Source organism: Ailuropoda melanoleuca, chromosome 16 (assembly GCF_002007445.2).
Source record: "Ailuropoda melanoleuca isolate Jingjing chromosome 16, ASM200744v2, whole genome shotgun sequence".
Classification (NCBI taxonomy): domain Eukaryota; kingdom Metazoa; phylum Chordata; class Mammalia; order Carnivora; family Ursidae; genus Ailuropoda; species Ailuropoda melanoleuca.
The window spans coordinates 90,853,092-90,868,192 of record NC_048233.1 but is presented as its reverse complement, the minus strand read 5'-3'; the positions used below and the strand labels follow the sequence as shown (position 1 = coordinate 90,868,192).

At 43.4% G+C, this 15,101-nt stretch overlaps 1 protein-coding gene and 1 long non-coding RNA gene across 2 annotated transcripts in view; one reads left to right on the top strand and one right to left on the bottom strand.

Moving 5' to 3' along the window:
- Nucleotides 1-13,282, top strand: part of LOC105242242 — a 21,637-nt gene extending 8,355 nt beyond the window's left edge. Inside the window, exon 3 of the long non-coding RNA XR_004621247.1 lies at nucleotides 9,864-13,282. This is a non-coding gene — a long non-coding RNA (uncharacterized LOC105242242). The remainder of the gene's footprint in view (nucleotides 1-9,863) is intronic.
- Nucleotides 4,030-14,836, bottom strand: CBLIF (cobalamin binding intrinsic factor). The gene is made up of 8 exons (XM_034645214.1): nucleotides 14,750-14,836; nucleotides 14,202-14,320; nucleotides 12,708-12,884; nucleotides 11,780-11,893; nucleotides 11,210-11,350; nucleotides 9,590-9,771; nucleotides 5,741-5,918; nucleotides 4,030-4,357 (listed from the first exon to the last, which is right to left on the bottom strand). Exons 2-8 carry the CDS (start codon nucleotides 14,278-14,280, stop codon nucleotides 4,155-4,157), a joined length of 1,074 nt encoding a protein of 357 aa, XP_034501105.1. The 5' UTR covers nucleotides 14,281-14,320; nucleotides 14,750-14,836; the 3' UTR covers nucleotides 4,030-4,154.
- Between the last annotated feature and the right edge of the window lie 265 nt (nucleotides 14,837-15,101).

Sequence of the window (15,101 nt, the reverse complement as noted above, 5' to 3'; positions counted from 1 at the left end):
TCTATCCTGCCCAGAACAATTTATACTTTCAATGCCATCCCTATTAAAATGCCATTGGCATTTTTCAAAGAACTGGAACAAAGAATCCTAAAATTTGTATGGAACCAGAAAAGACCCTGGATCACCAAGGGAATGATAAAAAGAAAACAAAGCTAGGGGCATCATGTTGCCTGACTTCAAGCTATATTACAAGCTGTGATCACCAAGACGGCATGGTATTGGCACAAAAACAGACACATGGACCAATGGAACAGAATAGAGACTCCAGTAATGGACCCTCAATTCTATAGTCCACTAATCTTTGACAAATCAGGAAAAACTATCCAATGGAAAAAAAGACAGTCTCTTCAATAAGTGGTGCTGGGAAAATTGGACAGCTGCATATAGAAGAATGAAACTGGACCATTTCCTTACACCATAGACAAAGATGAACTCAAAATGGATGAAAGACCTCAGTGTGAGGCAGGAATCCATCAAAATCCTAGTGGAGAACATAGGCAGTAAACTCTTCAACACTGGCCACAGTAACTTCTTTCAAGACATGTCTCCAAAGGCAAGGGAAACAAAAGCAAAAATGAACTTTTGGGACTTCATCAAGATAAAAAGCTTCTGCACAGCAAAGGAAACAGTCAACAAAACTAAGAGGCAACCCACGGAATAGGGGAAGGTAATTGCAAATGACATTACAGATAAAGGGCTGATATCCAAGATATATAAAGAACTTCTCAAACTCAACACTCAAAAAACAAATAATCCAGTCAAAAAATAGGCAGAAGACATGAACAGACACTTCTCCAAAGAAGACATATGAATGGCTAACAGACATATGAAAAAATGCTCAACATCATTAGCCATTAGGGAAATACAAATCAAAACCAGAATGAGCTACCACCTTACGCCAATTAGAATGACAAAAATTAACAAAACAGGAAACAACAAATGTTGGCGAGGATGTGGAGAAAGGGGAACCCTCTTACATTGTTGATAGGAATGCAAGTTGGTACAGCCACTCTGGAAAACAGTATGGAGGTTCCTCAAGATGTTAAAAATAGAGCTACCCTATGACCCAGCAATTGCACTACTAGGCATTTACCCCCGAAGATACAGATGTAGTGAAAAGAAGGGGCACCTGCACCCAGTGTTCATAGCAGCAATGTCCTCAGTAGCCAAACTGTGGAAGGAGCCAAGATGCCTTTCAACAGATGTATGGATAAAGAAGATATGGTCGATATATACAATGGAGTATTATTCAGCCATCAGAAAGGATGACTACCCACCATTTGCATCAACTTGGATGAAACTGGAGGGGATAGTGAAGTAAGTCAAGCAGAGAAAGGTAATTATTGTATGGTTTCACTTATATGTGGAACATAAGCAATAGCATGGAGGACCATGGGGGAAGGGAGGGAAATCTGAAGGGGGAGAAATCAGAGGAGGAGATGATCCATGAGAGACTATGGATCCTGGGAAACAAACTTAGAGTTTCATAGGAGAGGGGGCTGGGGGGAGGGGGTAACAAGGTGATGGGCATTAAGGAGGGCATGTGTAGTGATGAGCACTGGGTGTTATACGTGACTAATGAATCACTGAACACTATATCAAAAACTAACAATGTACAATACAGTGGCTAACTGAACATAATACAAAAATGTCTGCCTTTAGGTAGAAATGAAATTAATACAAATTGAAAATATGTTTATTTAAAGAAAAACATCCTCAAAAGAGAAATTGCAAATGACTAATGGATATGAAATTACTTCCTTTGGAATTAAATGAAATTTAAATGAATGGAGTTTTTAAAAAAACCTATCAGTAAGCAAATTTTAAAAAATGTAAATGCCCAACAATGGGTGAATACTTACATGAGTGATGGGATGAATATCCAAGATTGAATTTTTTTTTGCAGTGACGAAATTGTATTTTTCAATAATTTTAAATGACATTAAAAACGCTCGTGCAATAATTGTGAACTGAAAATGTGGGACACAAATTTTACATGAAATAACTATCCCATCCATGTGAGGGATCACAACTATTTATAAGATGCATAGAAAAAAACACCTACAAAATTATAAAGAAATGTCAACAGCGATTATATTGTGGACATACTGTAGATGCTTTGTTTTGCTCTTTTTTTTTTTTTTTTAAGATTTTATTTATTTATTTGACAGAGATAGAGACAGCCAGCGAGAGAAGGAACACAAGCGGGGGGAGTGGGAGAGGAAGAAGCAGGCTCACAGCAGAGGAGCCCGATGTGGGGCTCGATCCCATAACCCCGGGATCACGCCCTGAGCCAAAGGCAGACGCTTAACTGCCGTGCCACCCAGGCGCCCCTGTTTTGCTCTTTCTTAAAAAATATTTAAATTCAATTAATTAACATACAGTGTATCACTAGTTTCAGAGGTGCTTTGTTTTGTTCTTTCTGCATCACCCCCCACTGTCTACTGTATGTATTTATGACATTCACAGTCAGAAAAAGAAAAACCAGGCAAAATTAAAGCTAAGCTCAGAGAAGTAATAAGGTATATTCAGAGGGTATTTGAAAACTAGGTATTCTGGAAATGCAGCTTTTATCCTGACCTGTCTATGGGAGTAGGGAAGTTATGGAGCTGCGCTGTGGACAGCAGGCACAGTGTATGGAACCTAATCCTGTGGAATGGATACCACATACTACTCAGTTGTCACTTGGGCTTGGTCAATCTTTCTCTCTGGCATCTCTCTGCAGAATTTGGGTCATGTCATCTTTCCTTTGAAAGGCTCTTCTCTTTTCCTTTCCGGGACTTGGCATTATTCTCTCTGCTCCTCCTGTGAGCTTAGTCTTCTCCATATTTCTCTACTGCTTTCTCTTCTTGCAAACTGTGAAGACATCCCAAGGTTTAATTTAATTTCTTGGGATTTATTTCTGTATTCTGCCCTTTCCCGACAGTGCAGTGGAAGGAACGTGAGCTTCACAGTCAAGTCTGGGTTCAGATCTCAACTGTATTAGTTACGTATCATGTGATCTTTGGAACGTTACTTAGCCTCTTTGGGCCTATGTGGTGCTATCTGTAAAATGGGCATTTAGATCATGGTTGGTTGATTTGTTTTTTTTAAAGTGGGCTCTATGCCCAACATGGGGCTTGAAGTCACAATTGTGAGACCAAGAGTCACATGTTCTGCTGACTGAGCCAGCCAGGTGCCCTGGACTTGTGGCTTTGTTGGGAGCTTATCCCTGCTACTTATTCCTCAACTTCAGTCATCGTGTCTATCTGATGACCATCTGACCTCTTTGGCCTGTCCTGACCTCTTTTTCTAGGCCTTCATCTAAACCTCCAAAAGCTCCCTAATGTTTCTGTTTTGAACTCCCACAATTAGACATGTCTAAAGGAATTAAGTCTTTTTCTCTGAAAGACATTCTTTCCTCCTGACAGTCCTATCAAAAGTTTGGAAGCTTCTCTCTCTTATGCACCCTCCTGCATCCAGTACTCACAGAGCCAAGTGGCATCTTCCTTGGGCTGAATCTGTTTATCCTAGATGGAGTCTTCATCCCCTCACAGATTCATTACCTCAGGCAAGCCCCAGATCTCCTCCTTGTCTCCCATTCTCGAACCAATTAACATTTTACAACATGACTTTTCTTACTTAGAAACTTGCAGTGCTTTCTCTAATAGGAAGTCTGATCACCTTAGCCTGGTTTTTCAGACTTTTTCCAATACCATGAAGTCTATTCTTCCACGTTACTCGCTTGATTCAGTCTGGTATTCTCTTCTCTAGTCAAGCTGGCCTACTCACTGACCCTGAAGTCCTTGCTTATTCCTGTATTGAATGCTTTGTTCTAGCCATTCCCTCTTCCTAGAATGCCCTCTTCTCCTATCTTCCTGATGGCACTTATTCCTCGAATGGGGTCCAAAGCCACAAGCCTTCCCGGACTACTCTAACCCACGATGGACTCTCCCCCTTTGAATTCCTGTTCGTAAAACTCCATCATACGTTGACGTGTGTGATTGAATTTTTCCTCAGAGCCTTGCTTGTTACTAGATTTCAGGCTTCTCAAGGGGTCATGAAATGAAGATCTGTTAAATTATCAGAAGGGAAAAAAAGTAAGAAGAGGAAGGAGGGAGAGAATGGTAATTCAGGTGGAGCCTGGGGAGAATAGTGGATGCTGCTTGAAGCACTCACTTGAACATGGAGTTTCTGCGCTGTGCTTCCTCTAGGACGACAAGTAGCACGGATCCAGGTTTCACACTAACATCCATGGTCTCATTGAAGAAGAGCTCCACCCCCCTCAGCTGGTTATTTATAGTGTATACGACAGTGATGGGTGCTGTGGTGGGAACAGGGCTTGGTTGATTGGGGAGAGTTGGTTGCACTTCATGACCTGTGAAGAGCGAAGAGGCCACATTTGTTAAAGGTTATGGGGTTTGTATTAAGGGTGCAAAAATCTCTGTTATTGGCAACTCATCCTTAAAAACATTTCAAGAAATGGCAATGATTTTGTGTCCTTTGTGGGTTGTGCTGAGGAACTGGTGTGATCTATGAAGCTCTCATTTCCATTCTAGAGAATTGTTCATAGCTGAAGAGCTGACGGCTAGTTTTACAGTGAATGTTAGTTTTGTTAAAAGAATTTATAAACAGAAGGGAGGATGGTTGCCCTAAGTCATATTTTACGTGACTGAGTTCTGTTCAGGTGTGGGCTTTTTTGGCAACACTATGAGTCTGGAAGCAAAGGTAGTGAATTTCAGACCCTTTAAAAAACATCTGGGCAGCTGTAGTGTAGAATCCTAGGAAAGACTCCGTGGCCACCTTGTCAAGGTTGGGAAATCACTGGTAAGCAGCCTTAGGAATTAGGTGAATGTGGCCATGTTTGGTGTGGTTGAGATCCGTTGCTTGTTTGTAGTCTCTATAAACTCTGTACTGAGATAGGCAAGGAGTTTAGTAATCTCTGCTTATCTCAACAAATCCATGCAACATAAGACAAACAGTACTTTATACTAGTATTTGATTAGAAAGAAGAGTTGGAGTTATCTTTGCAAAGACTCGTTATCTCTGGAGTGATACAATTTTTGTGCAGGACTCCCACTTTCTTCATGCATATTTCTACAAAATTTGAATTTTAAGTATCTCTGTATTATATTTTTAATTGGATAAAAAATAGATATATGTAAAATAAAAAGATAATGTGCCATGTTTCCATCCCATTCCTTTCCAGTGCCAGGAGCACCAAGGCTTCCTGTTTAGATCTCCAAGTCTGGGCTTACATGCAACTCCGTTCGTCTCATAAGTCTCTCAGGCCAGGTCAATGATTGGTCACACTTTCTTTGCTATGTACTACATGTGGCTTCTATTCCTATTTAATGCTTATTTCATTCTTCCAATTGTTGTAGTTTTTGTCTGCATATCCATCTCCTGACCTTGTAAAGAGCAGATATCATAAGATAGTGTATAATGTTTGGTGCATTTGTCAAATGAATGAAGGAAGTTATATATCATCTGATTGCTAAGAGGATGGACCTCCCCTCTTCACCAGCGTCTCACAAAATGCTATGCCTACAGAAAGTACTCACTTAATGTGTACTGAATGACGTAGACATGGGGGCTGAATTTTGAGGGCAGGCTGCACACAGCACTCAGGGATTGGATATCAGATATGGTTCTGCCTACATAACAAGCCTATATGCCGCTGAAAATAGATCCGCGTATAATTACTGGCATAAGTTGCCACTTTATGACATAAGGAAAGGCAGATGGTAAGAGTTCTTACCCGGGCTGCAGGATACATGGGGCACATCCAGGTATGTCTTGCCTTTCAGTGAAGGGAGGATTTGGGCAATGGACATGGGATTGTGGAATTTCCCATGCTTAATCTCCGTAAGTATGGTGTCCGTGGTCTTCTGGCAGTTCCACTCCTTGTTAGGTTGCTTAGGTGTCACAGAGAGAGCCTGGGACAGGAGAGAGAATGAGAGATTGATTAGGCATGGCTGAGAGTTGGCCTGTATAAACTTTACAAGAGATATACTTGATCACTAATCTTGGGGATCACCAGAGTCCAAAAGTTTGGGACATTGTCTGTCTTCTTCACTGCTGCACCCCACCTCTTAGCTCAGGGTCTGTCATATAGCAGTCACACAACAAGTATCTGTGCACCAATCAGATTTGGGGAACACTATTAGGGCTGCTGTATTTATAGCATGTATATATAAAACAGTTCTTGGATGCAGAATGAAGGTGAGACCCAGTCAAAGCAAGTTCCAAGGACAGTGTTTGTCTGGGACATCTGGCCATCTGAACATAGCAGTGCTCTTTTGTGTTGTTCTGCACACCCTTTGGTGCACTCCTCCCATATTTTGTGATCATGTCAGGACAGTCAGCCAGAGGCTTCACAACCCTGGACACAGGGGCGGACTCATGACCTGGGCTGGGCTAATCATAGAGTGCCATCCTTTTGGTGACAGTGATTAGTGGGCACACACACCAGCCAGTGTCGTTCCCTGACTTACAAACATTCAGAGAGAGAAGCATGTCTTTCTCTCCACGTAGGTAAGCATTGGGCTGCTAATGACCATCTTCCTCGGCCACTTTGAGGACGCCGTGCAGTAGGAGACACTGAGGAAACCCAGGGCTGAGCAATGAAAACAGAGTGGTGCCTGAAAGTGCAGTTTGAGTCCTTTATTCTGGTTAATCCTGAAACCATTTAATCTAGCCCTGGACATTCTAGTTTATAATGTGAAATAGCAAATCCCCATTTTTTTCTTAAGCAAAAATGATTCGGGTTTCTGTCATTTGCAAAATGATTCTTGATGAATGCACCAAGCAATTCATTCTACTTTGCTGAGATTTATATCACATGAGTAAAATAGAAATCACAATTTCTGCCTACCTTTGTGGGTTCACTTGAGCTTCAGATGTGGGACAATAAGCAAAAGCATTTTGTAACGTGTGGTATATAAGCTATCATCACCACCTCCCTCCCTTTAGTGGTGTGCTGACCATGACCCTCATAGTACGTCAGGGGTTTGACATACTGTGAGATAGTATGAGATTGCCGGTGACCGAGTCACCAGAAGCTCGGAATAGGAAATGGGAGAAGAGAGAGTCGAGTCAGAAATGGCTCTGTGAGCCAAAGACAGTTGATGAGCAACCAGACAGTTTTGACAGGCGTGACCGTCACTATGAGCTTTGGCAATCATGGACCTCGGCTCTTGCCAGAGGTCACCTTACAGGGCAGCTTGGCTGAAGAAGCATCAGGTGGGTACTACTCAGCAGCCAGATATTGTTCTCTTGCCATATTCACCTCTCAGATCACAAAAGCAAGATGTATCCCCTTGGGATAAGACATGACCAATGCCAACACTCTAGAGAGGAATAACACATTACCCTGTGAGAAGTCATTATAACTTTGCGTGAAGATGTTTATCAGATCTTTTCCAAGTTAAATCCCCATCAGAGGCATTTTGAAAGCTTTGGAATACTGACGGAGGGAAGAGAAGAAATTCTGCAACAGAGGTCGTGCCTCATGAGTACCTAGGGAAACCATGTGGGTGGCCCAGGCCACTTGAAGGGCACTGACATCCTGGAAGAGGATGAATAAAGGCTGAAAAGGAAGCTTCACATCCCCGCTGTTCTGCTGGGAGAGACCATGAACAATTACTGGGTACCACATGGTGCTTGTGATTTTTAAAAAAAATACCTTTGTGGGGCGCCTGGGTGGCTTAGTCGTTAAGCATCTGCCTTTGGCCCACGGCGTGATCCCAGAGTCCTGGGATCGAGTCCCACATCAGGCTCCTCCGCTGGGAGCCTGCTTCTTCCTCTCCCACTCTCCTTGCTTGTGTTCCCTCTCTCGCTGGCTGCCTGTCTCTCTATCAAATAAATAAAATCTTTAAAAAAAAATACCTTCGCAACATTGTTTTTATGGGGAAAGTGAAATTCAGAGAAATTCAGTATTTGCCCACAATGGTGGCAGATCTGCGATTCAAACTCAAGTTGTGACATCTTGAGAGCCATTTGCTTTTCCACACCAGCACATTTAAAATTAGAAAAAAAGTTGCGTATTAGATATCTGGTGATTTCAGACTTCAGGCTGTTTGGGTAAACTCTAGATATGTGCCATAACTCGAGTAGGGAGAGGTTATGTATCCTAACTGGTTAGAAATCCATATGACCTGTGATATCTGGATAAGGATGAGGTCTTGTCTTTTCACAAATAAAGCTTTAATTCTTAGGTACAGCTTATCAGAGTGTACCCTGTGGGTGATAAAATCCCAAACAGAATTCAAAAACCAAACTAGCAAAAGCAAAAAGCAAACATTTCTCTGTCTGGCACTAAGGGGGAACAAGTTTATTTTAAGTGAGTCATAGATAAAACCCATCTTATATCCCTTCCAGACTGCCTCTGATATTTCACAAAACTTTCTAGACCTGAGCCCCGGGATTGTTCTCGGCTGATTCAGCCATGGTAACAGTCTTTTTTCCCATGGCCAATCTTCATTCACCTTAACGTGACCTGGAAGCTGATGTTGTTCTCATTAGTTGCTCCTATACATGGCACATTGGAGTGGGGATTTTGTATTTACTTTTATGTTTAACATGAGCTAATTTCTAGTCTGTTTATGTCCTTTGCTAATTTCTAATGTGTAGAACATCAGAGCCGGTCTCTGCTCCTCTCCCCAAAAGGGTTTTTTTCTACCACTAGTCCAGAGGTGTATTAGGGTTAGGGCTGGCATTGTAATTCCATGGTTCTCTGTTTCCTGGGCTTTCTGAGTTGAGAGGGTCGTGATATAGTTTTTCTATGAATTACATTAGGCATTTTGGGACTTTGGAGCACAGACTTCTCAGTTTGGACTAGAGGATTTGGCCACAGATGACCCTTTAATTTCTGAGTCTAGTTGTTATCTCTCCCCACTCTCATTAGTATGTCTTCCATGGGAGGATGCTGCCCTAATCAACCCTAATCAGTAGGCGTTGCATTTGGAGATATATCAAGCAGCATCTTATGGAATCCAAGCCTGGGATCTATACTAGGGAAACATAGGATTGAGTATGGACACGGTACCAGACACACCTGGTTCTGCCATTTAGACCACTGTGTGAGGTTGAAATGAGATCGAGATTATAAAAGAGCTTGACAAGTCAGCTTTAGGTTGTTTTCACTAATCAGTTTGAACACAAGCCCACATTTTCTGGATCAAGATAAAGGGCTGGAAAAAGAACACTGGACTGGCAAGATGGAATCAGAAAGTTCCATTTTTTTGAGGACCTTATTTTTTATACATCAAATTTTCATCAATCTATAATTATTATGAACAAACTGATCATTATCAGTAATAACCTGATATGTTTCTGGGATTTATTTCTTTTTCCAAGAAAGAGAAAAGAATTCATATAGTTTTATTTTCACACTTTACCTATGAGGTAGGGAGGAATTAACACCTGCATTTTACCAGTAGAGAAACTGGGACAAACACCACAAGGAATGTACCTCAGGTCATACTAGCTGGTCTTTCCCAGAGATATTACAAGAAGCCTGGTCTCTTGATCCTGCAATCCAATAATCTTATCCAACACAACCTAGTATTGGCATGGACCCAACAAAGAGCATGGGTGATATGTTTACCTGCATGGCAAGGCCAGTACTGTAGATGTTTCCAATGATGCCATTGTCTTTGATCCTCAAGCTGATATTCTTTACGGCTTCCTCTAGTACCTGACTGAACAGAATTCTGTAACCCTCCTCTGAACCTTCTGGGATCTTGTTGTACATGCAAGTCAGAGCCAAGGTCGCCATCGCTCCTGTGTCTGTGAAGCACAGTTGGAGGGGGGTGGGTAAGACAGCCATCACCACAACAGTGTGAACAACTAACATTTACTGTGTGTTTTTTGTCTTCCAGCTACATTATCTCCGTTATTCTTCAGGACAACCTGTGAAATAGGACCTATAATTAACTCCATTGAAGAGATAAGGAAATGGAGGTTCATAGAGGCCAAGGATGGCCCAAGGCCACACAGCTGGTAAGTAGCAGTGCCAAGACCTGAACCCAGATCTGTATGACTCCACAGCTCATGCTTTTAATTTATGTAGACCGGTGCTTTATTCAATCTCATTTTTCTTGTCCCAATGTTTATCTTTTAAAAATGTCACCAGTTCTTGAAGACCCAGCCATCACCACCTCTCAGTGAAGCCTTCTTTGGTCTGTCCAGTGCCACAGGTGCAGTCTCTCTTCTGAACTTTTTTTTTAAAGTAGGCTTCATGCCCAGCATGGAGCCCAATGTGGGCTTAAACTCACAACCCTGAGATCAAGACCCAAGCTGAGGTCAACAGTCAGACACTTAACTGACTAAGCCACCCAGGCACCCCACTTTTCTGAACGTTTTTAGCCTGTGTTGTTTGGACCTGTTTTGCAATCTCAGTACTCTCTGCTCTGTTTTGTTGTTACTGTGCTCCATGAGCTCCTGGATGGTGGGAACTTTGCACCCCCCAGAGCACCCGGCACAGGGTCATTTTCATTATTTGCATGGGAAAGTGTATGTGGACTGAATGAGCAAGCTCTGGCAGGACAAGACAGAACAAATGAAAGACTTGCCAGATGACTTCTTTCTCTGATCTTCTTCTCCCTACTGTAATCTCCACCTGAATTTCTATAACCTAATTAAGGATGACAATGTTGTTGAAACCAATGTTGGCCAAGAAGTCAAATCTCCTGAACTGACAGACACCAAGAGTCTTGGTTTCAGCTCAGGTCATGATCTCAGGGTCATGAGATGGAGCCCGGTGTCTGGGTTTGCGGTAAGTGTGAAGTCAGCTCGAGATTCTCTCTCTCCCTCTTCTTCTGCCCCTCCCCCTGCTCTCTTTCTCTCTCTCTAAATAAATAAATGAATCTTTAAAAAGGTTTCAGGGTAAGACTGAGTCTAGACATTGATTTAATCATTTAAGAATTTGCCTGGGAATAACCGCTGACTTGGGTGACTTGTTTATTGTTTCCAGTAGAGATTCTGTTATTGTCAGACATTTCAAGTATTGTCCTGGTTTGTTTTACTGTCTCCCTTTCATTTATTCCTTAATTCACATGTCCAACAAATATTTGTTAAGTGCCTTCCATCTGCAGACATTTTCATGATCCTCGGCTCCTCCTCCATGGAAAGCTGCCCCCCACCTTTCCCTCCTGCCCCCCTCGCACACTGAGTGCCCTTGATGTTCCCAGCTGAGGGCAGTGTTTGGAAGTGGCAACCAACTTACCCATATTGAAGGGGGAGGAACTGAACCTCAGGATCTTGGCAAAGCGGGCTGCTATGGGTAAGGCTGTCTTTGGGTTCTCCTGGCACAGTGCCAGGACTGCCAGACTGGGCCCATAGAAGGTTGGAGCTGGAGCATCGGGGCCTGGGAAGGGGACAGAGGGTCTTTGTGAGATTAACATTCACCATAATGAGGACATTTGTGAAAAAGGTAAAAGTCAAACATTTTAAGTAAAAATTTCTAGAGAACTTGTCCAAAAAGGAAGACTCCCTATTGGCAAAAGCTAGCTTTAACATTTCTCAGAATAAGAATGTCACCCAGCAGGACAAGAGAATAAAAGGAATGACTGTCTTCAGGTGGTGGCATAAGTCTGTGTCCCCGGGATAGTGGTCTTCTCTAGTTCATTGGAATAGAAATGAATATCTCATGGTGGGATTATCTGAGGGATCCTGAGTGGAGGTAACTTCTGTCTCTTCCCTCACTTTCCACACACCCATCTTTTTCTTTCCAGGTTTAATATTCTCAGGAAGGACCATTTGCCTCAGTCTCCCCTCCCTTCTGATGAGGTCGTACTTGAAGGTGGCCAGGTTTCCATTTGTCTCTGTAGAATTGATACTTTATTCCCAGGGTCTTTACAGGAGGAGTTGAGGGCCATGATAGTAAGGGCGAGCTGACCAATGGTTAGGTCTGTGGAGGAGAGAACAAAATAGTCACAAAGATATTCTCAGGGGAGAGTGTGCCAGGGGCCAGGGCTGAGCTCTCTGCTTCTTGTCCAGATCATTTTGATTTTTAATAACACGATTGGATTTTTTTTTTTTTAAATTTTATTTTTAAGCAATCTCTACACCCAGTGTGGGACTCGAGCTCATAACCTGGAGATCAAGAGCCACGTGTTACCCCCACTGAGCCAGCCAGGTGCCTCTAGATAGTTTTTTGATCTTGTTTTTCTTAAGCAAAGAAGTATGGAAAAATGCTCAAGGAGTGTTTAACCTGGTGACCACTGTGTGACTTGGCAACTTCATCAGGAATCCCCTGTATCTATTTTAGAAAAGCAGCAAGAGCACCCATACAGATTCATACCTGAAAATAACTTTATTATCTAACTTGATCCTCAAGGCAACTCCTGTGAAGTAGGCAGAACTGAGATTTGATTATTATTATCATTGTTATTATTACTGTTAATGTCCTTGTTATTAGAATCATCTGTATTTTGCAGGTGAAGAAGTGAGGTTGGTGCAGATCTGTTCAGGGTCACAGAGTTAGTAAGTGGTGGGGCCAGAGCTGCAAGCCTGCTCTTTTCACATCTGGGCTATGGCTGCTTCTGCTTTCCTGTCCAGCTCTACAAATGCTCTGACTGCACACACCTTTCTTTCCAGGTGCATAGGGAAAGACGTTTGGGTGATTCACGTACTGTCGCAGGTGGCATTGGGGTGGGGGGGCGCGGGGCTGGGATCTGGGGCTGGAGAATCAGGGAGCACGTGGAGGGGCTCTGACTTCTCACCGGCTGTGTCACTGGCCATGAGCTTGTCAGTCAGGAGCTTCTGGGCCTCCACGTTGTAGGCTCCGGCCAGGTTCATGGCAATCAGGACGCTGGGATTTGGGTGGGCGGAGCTGGTCACAGAGTTCTCCATGAGCACTTGTATGCCATCAACCAAGGACTGCTGTGCCAGGGGAACCGCTGAGAGGAGAAAAGTCATTTAGTAAACCCCTAATCCTCTCTCTCTCATCTCAGAAACATGTTTCCCAAGTGTCTGTCTGTTAGAAGATGGGATTAGTTAGCATTAGTATTCTCAGGGACACCCTCTGTGGGGGTGATTATTATTATTATTATTATTTTTGGAGGGGGGTGCTTATTAAAGAGAGATGGAGAAAACGTTGAGATTTTTCTTTTGAGGCCAGTTAGACCCAACATCTTCTCAAATAACCCTTATATTTATCAAAGTGGTTTCTGACTTAGGAAGTTCAAGCAATATGGCTCATGGCCATTTCATATTATTTCTAGCATATTCCTAGAAATCACTAATTTCCTTGCAGTTTTTTCTCACTCTTTTTTTTAAAGTTAATTTTTTGGGGGTGCCTGGGTGGTATAGTTGGTTAAGTGTCCGACTCTTGATTTTGGCTCAGGACCTGAACTTAGGGTCCTGGGATCGAGCCCCACGTCCAGCTCTCTGCTAAGCATGGAGTCGGCTTGGGATTCTCTCTCTACCTCTCCTTCTGCCCTTCCCCTCCCTTCTCTCTCTCTTTCTCTCAAATAAATAAAATCCTGAAAAAATATAAATTTATTTATTTATTTGAGAGAGAGAGAGAGAGTGTGTGTGTGTGTGTGTGTGTGTGTGTGTGTGAGCCTGTGGGCCAGCAGGGAGAGGAGCAGAGGGAAAGGGACAAGCCGACTCCTTGCTGAGAGCAGCGTCCAATGCAGGGCTCGATCCCACGACCCTAAGATCGTGACCTGAGCTGAAATCAAGAGTTGGACACTCAACTGACTGAGCCACCCAGGTGACCCCCCACTTAAAGATTTTATTTTTAAGTAATCTCTGCACCCTACTTGAGGCTCAAATTTACAACCCTGAGATCAAGAGGTCCGTGTTCTTCCAAATGAGCCAGCCAGGCACCCCCTTTTTTTCTCAGTCTTACGTGAAAAATATGGAAGACTTGAGATATGACCTGTCCTCGGCGAGTACCAACACCTCCCCCCCTCAGCAGTGGCACTTACTCAGAACAGCTCTGAGCATCTCTCTTTGTGCCACCAGCCATCATTCCTGCACCAGTATGTCCATCTCTTAAGGTAAAATGCATAGACTTGCCTCTCCAAGAACGTAGGCTGTTTGGCCAGGAAAGATGAAGCAGGCACTCACCCTGACTCACCCACTTTGAACTCCTGCAGTGATTGCTGTTTTCAGTCACTTTCTCCTCAGCAGACCTCCGTGTGTGAGGTTTCCCCCTGTCCCCGGGGGAACTGCTTCCCTGACCTTTCTGGAAGAAACACCATACTCACAGCATGAGCTTCGGGTCCAGGTGCTGGTCCCAGCCGCAGCCCAGAGAAGGGGCAGGATGTGGAGGGTGAACCAGGTCATCCCACTCTCTTGTCCAGTATACGGTCTCGTGCACAGATCCCTGTGTTGGAAAGTGGGGTGTTTCTCTACTTTCTCTTATATATGCTGCTTTTTGTAAAACAGTCTGCCGTCCTCCCACTTCTGGCCGCTCCTAACCACTTACATTCACCTCTCTTTCTCTGATAGAACTAATTTGCATATGCTTATCTAAGTTCCGTCCTATCAATCCTCCAAGGTGTGTGGAAGTGACTTCTAGGTGCAGAGTCATAGGAGACACTTGGGGCCACTGAGTTTGCAGTGATGGTGATAATGACAAAATGTCCTTCACTGCAATCCTAAGTCATTACATCAGGAGCATGGCTGGTGTGTGAGTGAGCAGAAACAGGCCTTCCTCCTGGGCCTTCCTACACCTGCCAGACAACCTCCTGGCTGTTTATCAGCAACCACTTCACTGAAGGTTAGGCCATTCCTAAGACACCACCTTACTTACCGTTTGAGGCACTTGTTTCAGAGTGTATCCTTTTATGCCCTCAGTGAGGATCTGCCCAGTGAAGTTGGCCTTTATGCAGTTAATAAGTCGTTGTGACCTGGGTCCCAGCCTAGGCTCTTTAAGGTTGTTTGACTTCAGGCAAGCAATGGACTTGAGTTTCCCAGAAATTGTATGTTCATTTTTTTTTTTTTTTCTTAAGTCGGCTTCATGCCCAGCATGGAGCACAATGCAGGGCTCCAACTCATGACCCCGAGATCAAGACCTGAGCTGAGATCGAGAGTGGCGGCTTAACGGACCTGAACCACCCAGGCGCCCCGCCAAGACGTTGTTTCATTTGATTTCTTTTTTCTTA

Excerpts from the sequence above, each read along its gene's own strand:
- CBLIF (XM_034645214.1), bottom strand. The coding sequence starts at position 14,280 with ATGACCTGGTTCACCCTCCACATCCTGCCCCTTCTCTGGGCTGCGGCT. Across the intron at positions 9,772-11,209 it reads TTCCTCCCCCTTCAATATGG|ACACAGGAGCGATGGCGACC; the intron begins GTAAGTTGGTTG and ends TGTGCTTCACAG. Across the intron at positions 5,919-9,589 it reads GTACTGGCCTTGCCATGCAG|GCTCTCTCTGTGACACCTAA; the intron begins GTAAACATATCA and ends CTCCTGTCCCAG.